Source organism: Poromitra crassiceps, assembly GCF_964638095.1.
Source record: "Poromitra crassiceps genome assembly, chromosome: 12".
Lineage (NCBI taxonomy): Eukaryota > Metazoa > Chordata > Actinopteri > Beryciformes > Melamphaidae > Poromitra > Poromitra crassiceps.
This window is the reverse complement of record NC_139632.1, coordinates 11,408,537-11,418,536: the sequence shown is the minus strand read 5'-3', so window position 1 is coordinate 11,418,536 and position 10,000 is coordinate 11,408,537. Positions and strand designations below refer to the sequence as shown.

The following is a 10,000-nucleotide window of genomic DNA, read 5'->3' as shown; positions in this document are numbered from 1 at the left end:
TACACTTTTCAGATCTGATTTATAGCATGGGTGAGTCCTCTTTTTTATTGTAATGTGCAAGTGAGGATGTCTGTCTATTTCTTGGCCCTTCCCTCGGGTAATCATGTGACTATGAGTCATCAACACCATGAGTGATATATGCATTGAGACAGGGGGGGTATATATACATCTGATAGAAAAGACGTTCATAGAGGAACACATGAAGGACAGCTTTCCTACTATGCACTCGTTAATTCGCGCTCCACCCTCCCTTTTGGGCAAACTCGGTAGAAAATATGCCCCAAGTCCACCAGAAACAACAGCCAGCTTGACAGTTCAGCGCGCCTAGAGCTGAAAAATAGAACAGACGCCTAAACGATAAATGCAGCGCAGCGTAGGCACAGCGCAAGCGTGGCTTCAGCACAGCGTGGCAGCGGTATGTGTGAACGCTCTCGTCTGTTAACAAGGACGCCTAAATTTTAGGCGTTGCTTAGGCGTTGCTTTAAGCGTCGCTCTAGGCGTGTGTGTGAACCCGGCGTGAGGCTAGCCGGATCGGGGCTGCTGGACCTTGCTCTGTTTCCCAAAGGATGAGCAAACAGCTGCTATCTGTTGGCCAATGGCTGTTTCTGTCAGACATACAGTACAGGGTCATAGGTCACTGGGCAATAGGGAAAATCAAAACCAATTAATTTACAATTTGCTATTTGCAATGTACGCGTTTAGCAGAGCGATTTTCAATAAACGCAGTAAACAAATTGGGGATTCCCCAAGCACCAGCAGGGGGCAGTAGCCAGATAATTCCACCAAAGTGCTAAAACATGAATCAAGAAAAGTAAAGTAACAACATCCCTCCTATCAAGAGCCATGCCCTCAATGTCCTTGTAGGCTAACACCAGTGTTTTGAACCAGAAGCGAGCAGCCACTGGGAGCCAAAATCAACCGAAATTCAACTGTTCAACCTCACACTTCAGGTCGCTTACAATGACTGTATGAGGATATTGCTGAAAAAAACCCAGGTGGAGTAGTGCAAGTGAACTGTTTTGTAATGCAGGTCTCAGCACTTTTCAGGCGCTCTTAAGAAACTTGATGTATAAATGTATTTGTCGTCTGAATGTTTCTCCGAATTCCATTATCATGCTGCTGACCAATCCTGCTATCAGTGCTGTGAGATGCCAATCACAGATGTGGAATTTTTGGTATAAGTGGCTTTTATAGTTGTACTGACTGTGTGTTCTTTTAATTGTTTATGTCTGTTTTTGTCTTTCAGCTCGCTGAAAGGAGATATTTTGGCTTCATCTTTGATAGCGGTTGGAAGCCAGGGATGCGTCGTCCATATTATATACAGTCAATAAAAAGGGAAATAATTTATTTCCACTATAATTTCATCCATAATTAACTCAATGACAGAATATATGACTATTTTGATCATGGGTTTCATACACTTTCTGTAATAAAACATCTGAAAGCAAAAATCTTATCAGATGGGGGACCCTGGGACAAAAACTGGGGGTCCGTGGTCTAATTCAGAGGTTCTCAAACTTTTTCTTGTCAAGGACCCCTAAACACACACATAGGCCACGGACCCCCCATTTTATACGATTTTGCCCCATCTGATAACATTTTTGCTTTTCGATGTTTTATTACATAAAGTGTATGAAACCTGTGCTGGATGTGGGAATTCAGCCGTTTAGACAAGGACACTAAGGAAACTTGAAACTCAAAGTAATACAAGTGTAATTGTTGCAACAAGTGAGAAACTCATGACAGAGGTAGAGGTCTGAGCTGGAAAACACTGCTAGAAGTCTGCAAAGATTCACCTGCAGAAACACATGTCCTTGGACAAGAGTCCACAGTTTGTGAGAAATAGCTTTTTGGGGATAGCCTAGATGTTGTCTCACTCCCTGCTGTCTCTTAAACCTTGAAAACAAAGGAGTGACTGAGGGAGGGATCTGTGGTATGCAGTTATGTCTACTTTGAAGATAAGGAGAGAAACCTAACACTTAATGTAGATAGTGGTTATACTTTATATGAAAGACTGTGATGAGTAATAACAAATAAATAATCGGCGAATAACGAATGAATGCATAATCAATAAAGATGATAAATGCTATAAATTCCTATCACAAAACAAAACCCATGACCAAAATAGTCAAACATTCTGCTATTGTGTTACTTGAGGATGGGATAGTGAATATTATCCCCCCTTTTGCTGGGGACCCCCTGGAATCCCCTCCTTGACATGAAAAAAGACATGTTTCGTTATCCTGCAAACATGTCTTCCGCCCCTCAGTTCCAGCTACTGCAGCTCTTGGTAATGCGTGGGTTTTGATGTTTCAGGAGGAGCACTGTACACAGATAAGAGCTGTTTGCTGAGTGTGGAAAGTAGGCTAGATGTGGCCGGTGTATCATGGCACACACACACACGCACGCACACACACACACACACACGCACGCACGCACACACACACACACACACACACACACACACACACACACACACACACACACACACACACACACACACACACACACACACACACAGACAGACAGTGTACAGTACATAGACTGATGAGTGGAGGTTAAAAACTATTGTTTGTTGAATCATGTGTATGAGAGCTACAAAACACTAAAACACTAAAACACGTAAACACGTTTGATGACTCTTTGACTCTGCCCATATTGAAATGTCACATTTATAATATGGCATTTCTGTTTTATTTAACAAGCACAGAGAAACAAGAGCAATCAGACATTAAGTGGATAGGCAACTGGATGGCCTGAGTCACTATCTTCTTCTTCATGTTCCAGCAAAGTCGTTTCTCGTTTGCGACCCTTGGTGACTCTATAGATTTAGATTTAGATTTAGATTTAGATTCCATCCTCCAACTGTCTCTCTCCTGTATAACATATTTCAGTGTCGAAAATATGCAGTCAAATGACCTTGAATAGCCTATTGAAGTGCAAAACAGCTCTGGCCTATATTTATTATAGTAGCCTTATATCAGGATATTATAACATACTATACTATTATTATCACAATATGACAGGGTTTTCCAGGGAAAAGCGCATTCTATCAATAATAATAATAATAATAGAAAACACTATATACAATGGATGAATTTGTGGGACCATTTATTGTTTTCTGCAGCCAAAGATACATGCCATATAAATATGGATGATATCAAAACACTACCATGTTTGCCAGCTTGTATGCAAAGAGTAAAAAACACCATGAATGAGATGGAGGTCAGCAAATGACCAGTAGAGCCGTAGCAGTGGACTCTATGTTCTTGTGAAATGTTTGGAGTTAAGCAGATCACGTGTGCCCATGCAGCCTCGTCGCTTCAGCAGACTTCGGGCTGCGTAATACGTGTGTGTGTGTTTCTAACATCAGTTCATTGTCCTTAAGCGGCCGGCTTGAACATGGGGTCCTGGGCGAACATCTGGTCAACCACGGTGGTTGGGGGGCCCGTGGGGGCAGGGCACTGGGCCGAGACGGCGGCGGGGAAGGCCAGGATGGTGGGCTCCCTCTGCCCGGGGATCTGGGGGTCGGGGCGGATGGGCAGGGTGACGCCCGCCTCGGCGACAGGCTGGTCGGGGAACGACGGCAGGGTCGCGGGCTGCTCCATGTCGGGCAGAGACCTCACGTGGCCCTCGGGGTGGTCGTGCAGGCCGGCGGCCTCATGCTCGTGGCCGTGGTGGTGGTGGTGGTGCTCGTGCGCGTGCAGGTGCGCGTGCTTGTGGTCGTGATCCAGGGCGATCTCGTGGTCGTGCTCGTGCGTGTGCGTGCCGTCGGCGTGCTTGTAGTCGTGGTGCTGGTTGGCCGCGTCGCCGCTGTGGTCGTGCGCCTTGCCGTGGTGCGTGTGCTCGTGGTCGTGGCCGTGCCCGTGGTCGTGGGAGTGGTCGTGGGCGTGGCGTGCGTCGGCGTGGTCGTGCGTGTGGTGGTGGTCGTCGGTGCTGTCGTTGTGTCCGTGCGCGTGCGCGTGCACGTGCGCCGCGTCGTGCGCCACGTGGCCCTTGGTGTGGTCGTGCTCATGGTCGTGCGCGTGGTCGTGCGCGTGGTCGTGTGCGTCGTGCTCGTGCGCGTGGTCGTGGACGTGCGTGTCGTTGTGGCTGTGGTCGGTCTCTCCACCCAGCAGGTGGACCTTCTTCTCCTTCTCAGCGGCCTGGAGAACACAGGTCAAGAACATGCTTTAGAATTAAAAGGGATAGTGCAGGTCAAGGGGTGCAAGTTAGGGGGGCGGGGCTAGGGAAAAGGGGCCGTAGCTAGGGATAGGAAGGGGCGTAGAGAGTCGGGGTTCGAGGGGTGGCTAGGGGGTGTGGGTGTGGTGCCATAAAGCTGAATGGCCACACCACTGAACCTTGGGATTAAAGGTATGTGTGCTTGTTGTATACAAGGATGTTATATATCGCTGTTTTAGAAAAGCATTAAGCCACTTGATTGTGGTGATTTACAGTGATTTGATGACAGACATAAGCAACACTGTCCCCATATAGGCACTCTCCAGTCTTTGGAATGGAAAGCTTTGTGTAGAGCAGCGAATCCCAAACTGTGGGCCGTGGAGGTACTGCAGGTGGGCCGCGAGTGGGCTGACAACACTCCCGATTTTCGTGGGCAATCAAATGGCTGTAGCAGGGTCATTTAGCTACAGTGGAGATCCTGTTATCTTGTCGGGAAGGGGGGTATAAAACGCTCCAAACATAGGTTACATTTTGGCGAGGGAAAACCATTTCAAAGGGGTCCATTGACCTCTCAGTTCAATTTATCTGAATGAAAAACGAGTCTCCCCTAGGTAGGATTTTTCCTACATTAATAGCTTGTGGATTGATTTCTTCTGTTGTTGCTGATCAGATTTCTTTCTCAAGAAATGTATTATGCCTGCAAATACCTCTGATGATTAAGGGGGGAGAAGATTTTGGCAATCTGCTTTTGGGTATTTTGCCGACATGTTTTTGTATGTGGATGGATTATTAATTTCCCTTATGCCCAAGTTCACATGCTCTGTTAATGAAATAAAAAATATATAATATAAAAAAAAACATAGGGTAAAATACATCATCTTAGTCTCGTGTGTTGGTCAGAGTTGTGATTAAAGGGTTGGGTGGGCCCCGGAAGATTTTCAGAATTCAAAGTGAGCCGCGTCATTCTTAAGTTTGGGAACCCCTGGTGTAGAGACTCTTACCTCTGGCTCGTAGATCTCACACTGTACATCAATGTCCTCCTCACCAGTTGGGGCGTGGGAGTGCGAGCCCTTACAGAAGCCCTTGTGCTGAGGAGAGGAAAGCAGGAGGGAGAAAAAGAGACAGGAGAGGTGAAGAAGAGTTAACAGACTTTAAACAGTATAACTAACCAAATTTAAGTGTCTACTATAAACTTCTCCCTCATTGAAATATCCATAAAACCACATTGGTCCAAGAACTAAATAACCGCTCTCTGGTACTACTAAGAACTAGGCTTATTCTATGTCTGCAAAAAGGGCCAAAATAGTCCAATTTATTTGAGTAAGATCAGATGTGCATTGCTGTGTGAAATACCATTGTTGTTTTTTTTACTTTTTAAAATAATATCTATTTTTTATGACTCACTGCAAACTCGCAATCCATCAGAGGACAGTCATCGGCCTTCGTTGTGTCGTTGCTGTTGGCACAGCTGGTCTCCTGGATAGTGAAGTCTGGATTGTAAAATGTTGCCATACCCATCTGAAAACACACGTAGAGTAGACACACAGACACACAGACACACACACACACACACAGACACACACACACACACACACGCACACGCACACGCACACGCACACGCACACACGCACACACACACACACACACACACACACACACACACACACACACACACACACACACACACACACACACGTTTAGGCGATTTTGTTTCCACAAAGTCTAGTCGCATGGAAACAGCAACACGTTATATGAGAACTATAGTCTAACTGATTGGCTCCATGCTAACACTTTCCTAAGAGCGTATGCTATGTTGAGCGATAGCAGGTTCACGGCAAATGCCAAATGCTAACTTGGTGTAGCATGTGCAGTGCTGACCGAGAGGGTTGCGCGGGTGACTTTGACCAGGGCGAAGCGATTGGCCAGCCCACTCTCCTTATTGAACTTCTCCAGGGACATGGAGACAGCCTTCAGGATCTCAGCATCGTCCAGGCCAGTGTAGGTCGGACAGTCTGGGCATACGTCTGTTATCTTCGCTGGTGGAGCTGCAGGCAGAGAGAGAGAAAGTGTGCGTGGTTTGTACTCACGGAGATAATACATTTCACAAGTTTACGCTGCAACAAAGCTCCATCTTGAGGCGTCATCTAGCACTGAGAGGCAGTATGAAGACATGAATAGATTGACTGGAGAGGGATAGCGAATTTCTGTCAACAGAATTCGAGAAAAAAAGCATGTTGCACTCTGGGATTTGCTGTTTTGTAAAGTCTTTTTTTTTAACTTACTTGGTCTGATCACACAGTCGTATTTGTAGAGACGCACCACTCTGTGCACCCTGTTGATGTAGATGGCAGCTTTGCACTGTCCATATACCTGCAGGGACACATTACAGATGCTTGTGTTTTGGTGTGGAGCACAGAACAGCAACACTATTGATTGATATTATACTGTATACTTGATAATTATTTTAGTCTGTTAATTTTTGCCAGACTTATTGTGGGGAAGTTCCAATTGGATTCTTCTTCAGCTAACACTACTTTCTCACTGAAACAAAAGGGCATAATGCTAGCCAACTTAACGGCTCATAAGGAATGCTAACAATGCTAACATGGTGTTCTTGAGTTCAATGCCAATGCATTCTTTCCACAGAATCCAAGACTGACGGCTAAAGAGAAAAAATATAGAAATATAGAATGGTAAATGTGGCAGTATGAAGACAGATTAAAAATAAACAACAAATAAACTAACTAAAAATAACTAAAAACTAAAATTTCATTACATTTCTTAATATCACAAATAAACATTGCATTTGTTGTATAATAGCCTATTGAGTATCTGTGTTCTAACCGGTGTGTCTTCGAGGGGACGAGCCTCACAGTCCTTGGCCTCCTTCCTGCTGAGAACATGGCAGTTGGTCTCCACAACGTCCAGAGTCAGGTAGAACACCACGCCTGTATCCCCCTGCAACACGCACACACACATGCACGCACGCACGCACGCACGCACGCACGCACGCACACACACACACACACACACACACACAATTTTCACTACAATTAAATATGTGTGGTATGTCACCTCTCTGTCTCAAGGGGCTATTAACCGTAAAAGAATGTCATTAGGTTTTCAGCTGTCCCATTATGGTCAAAATCAGTGATTCTCAACCTGTTTAATTTCAAGGTTCCTAATTTAGTTCACTTTAGGGCCACAAAACCCCATCTCTCTCTCCGACCCAAATCTGATATTTAAAATATTTTTAAATATAAAAATATTTGTATTGTCAGATATGATTCTGTCCAGAATAATGCACATAATTTCATTTACAAGAAGTAGACAGAATTAGATTAACTATTTCATCAATTTGCTGGGGACCCCTGGAACCCCCTCAAGGACCCCAGGTGGTCCCCGGACCCCATGTTGAGAACCACTGGTCTAAATGCTGCTTCAGAGGCTTCTCCACCCTCAGACAAATCTCGGGTGAAACGGCGTTGGGACCACTCACGTGTTTCATCAGGTGGACGTTGGACAGGCGGTGCATGCTGAGGACGTAGCCCTCGTGGCGGTCCTGATTGATCTTGGTGAGGGCCAGCTTGGCCGCGCCCAACGCCTGGGCGTCCTGGCACGACCCGGCCTCCATGCCACCCGGCACCACCGGGGCGGCGCCAACACACGCCACCAACAGCAGCGTCAACAACAACTTCATGGTAGAGGCCTTCGCAGTCTCTGTCTGTCAAACACACGCAGTATATGAGAGACGAGCAGACAGCGATGGAGATACTGTAGGAGCTTTTATACTCTGCTAACTTTCCACTGGACGCGCCTCCCCCTCAACACGACCACTGACCCATCATCCTATCACCTCTGCTCTTTTTTCTTTGATTGACTCAGCCTTGGTTCCTGTGATAGCCTCAGGTAAACAAGACCCTTGACACGCACGCACGCACACACACGCGCACACACACGCGCACACACACACACACACACATACACACACACAGGCCACAATCCCCTTATCTAGGAATGCTGTGTTGATCTATTCATCCTCCAATCAGAAGACACGATCAGCTGCCATATGACTTTGCACAATAAAGGAGCTTAGTCAGCATCAGCCCTGGAGTGACCACCCCCCCCCCCCCCCTTCCCCAATAGCATTCCTAGGATCAATGAGGGAGCCTCATACGGGTGCCTTTTAATTAGCCCTCAGGCACCTCACTGGAATAGGACCCTCTTTCCTTACTGTATAAAAACTCGGAATCGCGTGTCGGTATTTAAACTCACTTGATTTCTTCACTCTGAAGGTTTTGGTAGGATCAGATGAAACTTAACATATCGGAATCCATAGTTGCTTCAAAAAGTTAGCGGTTATAGAGCTTGCAGAGTTGACATTGCGCATTGTTCTCAGCACAGAGGTTGTCAGCCATGTATGTGGATAACGAGAAGTCCACTATAATGTCCCCGCTTCAGGTATTCAACAAACATGGCGCTCCTCCCGTCCCAGCATGCAACACGGCGTGACGAAACTACTTTTGCATTTACTTTTTTTTTAAAGAATATTTTTTATTGCAAGATATCATTGAGCACAGTCCACATTGATACGTAACAACAAGCAATCATATTTTCCATTATTCTTTTTATTTTACAAAAACAACAATATGCGGCTTAAAGAAGTTAATTATCTTTTGAGGGATTTCACATCAATGGGCGAGACACTTATGCTGGGGGGGGGGGGGGGGGAGAGAGTAAAAACCAACAAATCGAAATCAGCAAAAAAAATGTAAATCATATAGCTATAGCACTACACGGTTAATATTGTAATATCTTCACCCCTCACCTCCACCCTCCTCCAGACCCTGTGACTCAACGCTGCAATCTTGAATCTAAGCCTCTCCAGATGGAGAATCTCACCCAACTCTCTCAACCACATCTCAAATGAAGGTACAGCATCAAACTTCCAAAATCATAAAATACGTAACACAGTAACCAAATACTGCATTTACAGTTTTGAGAATGAGGACAGTGTTTCAGGAATTGTCTAACAACAGTTTTGCTTCGTATGCGATTTTAGAGGCCTACATTATGCAATCCATAGTGACGCATAGGCTACATAATGGAACTTCCCAGAAAAAAGAAAACATATAGACACATGGAGTTAGATAAGGATAGGCTATTTGAAAAAATTGACAAGTATTGTACATACAGTGTATTGCTATTATAGTCTTGCTATGTGTTATACTGATGTAATAGTGTTCCTGGATAAGAGCATGTTGACATACAATGCCTACTTGCTTCACAGAGCCTGAGAACGGATACGGCAATATGTTGGAAACAAGCTCTTGTCCCTTTTTGCAATGAGAAGGAGGTTGTTCCTCCAATGTAATGTTTGCTACAGTGTAGCTACTGTACTGACGTAGCTCACTGTGTCCACTCCAGACTGAATTCAGAGCCTCACAATAAGTAAGCAGGTTATCAGCAGGCTTCAGTACCCTTTGTTCTTCAGAATGGTTTCTTGATTACATCACCTTGATTACCGGTATATCACCTTGATTACATCACAGCAAAGTAAACCTCAGTTGGCCACTGAGGCATTTTCAATGTTGTTAGCCTCCAAGCTACTCTCACCCCATGCTTTCATACAAAAGAGAGTAACTATAGCCAAGATGTCTGGCACACTTCCAAATACTGTATGTCATACAGAGATCTTCATGCAGACGGTGTATGAAGATCTCACACAAACTACCCACCTCCATTTCCAATATCGCTCTCTTGATGCTTTCTCCTCCTCTCTGAGGGTCTTTATGTTCCCTTCCAAAGTGAGCTTCACTGGGAGTCAGTCCAATATGAG

The 10,000-nt window shown here is 45.3% G+C and overlaps 1 protein-coding gene across 1 annotated transcript; it reads right to left on the bottom strand.

The window, feature by feature from the left end:
• Nucleotides 1-3,383: 3,383 nt before the first annotated feature.
• LOC310786020 (antihemorrhagic factor cHLP-B-like) lies at nt 3,384-7,795 on the bottom strand (the record flags this gene model as incomplete). Its single annotated transcript, XM_083647205.1, has 7 exons — nt 3,384-4,145; nt 5,163-5,249; nt 5,566-5,679; nt 6,040-6,206; nt 6,444-6,531; nt 7,006-7,119; nt 7,661-7,795. 7 exons carry the CDS (start codon nt 7,793-7,795, stop codon nt 3,384-3,386), a joined length of 1,467 nt encoding a protein of 488 aa, XP_083503331.1.
• Nucleotides 7,796-10,000: the final 2,205 nt, after the last annotated feature.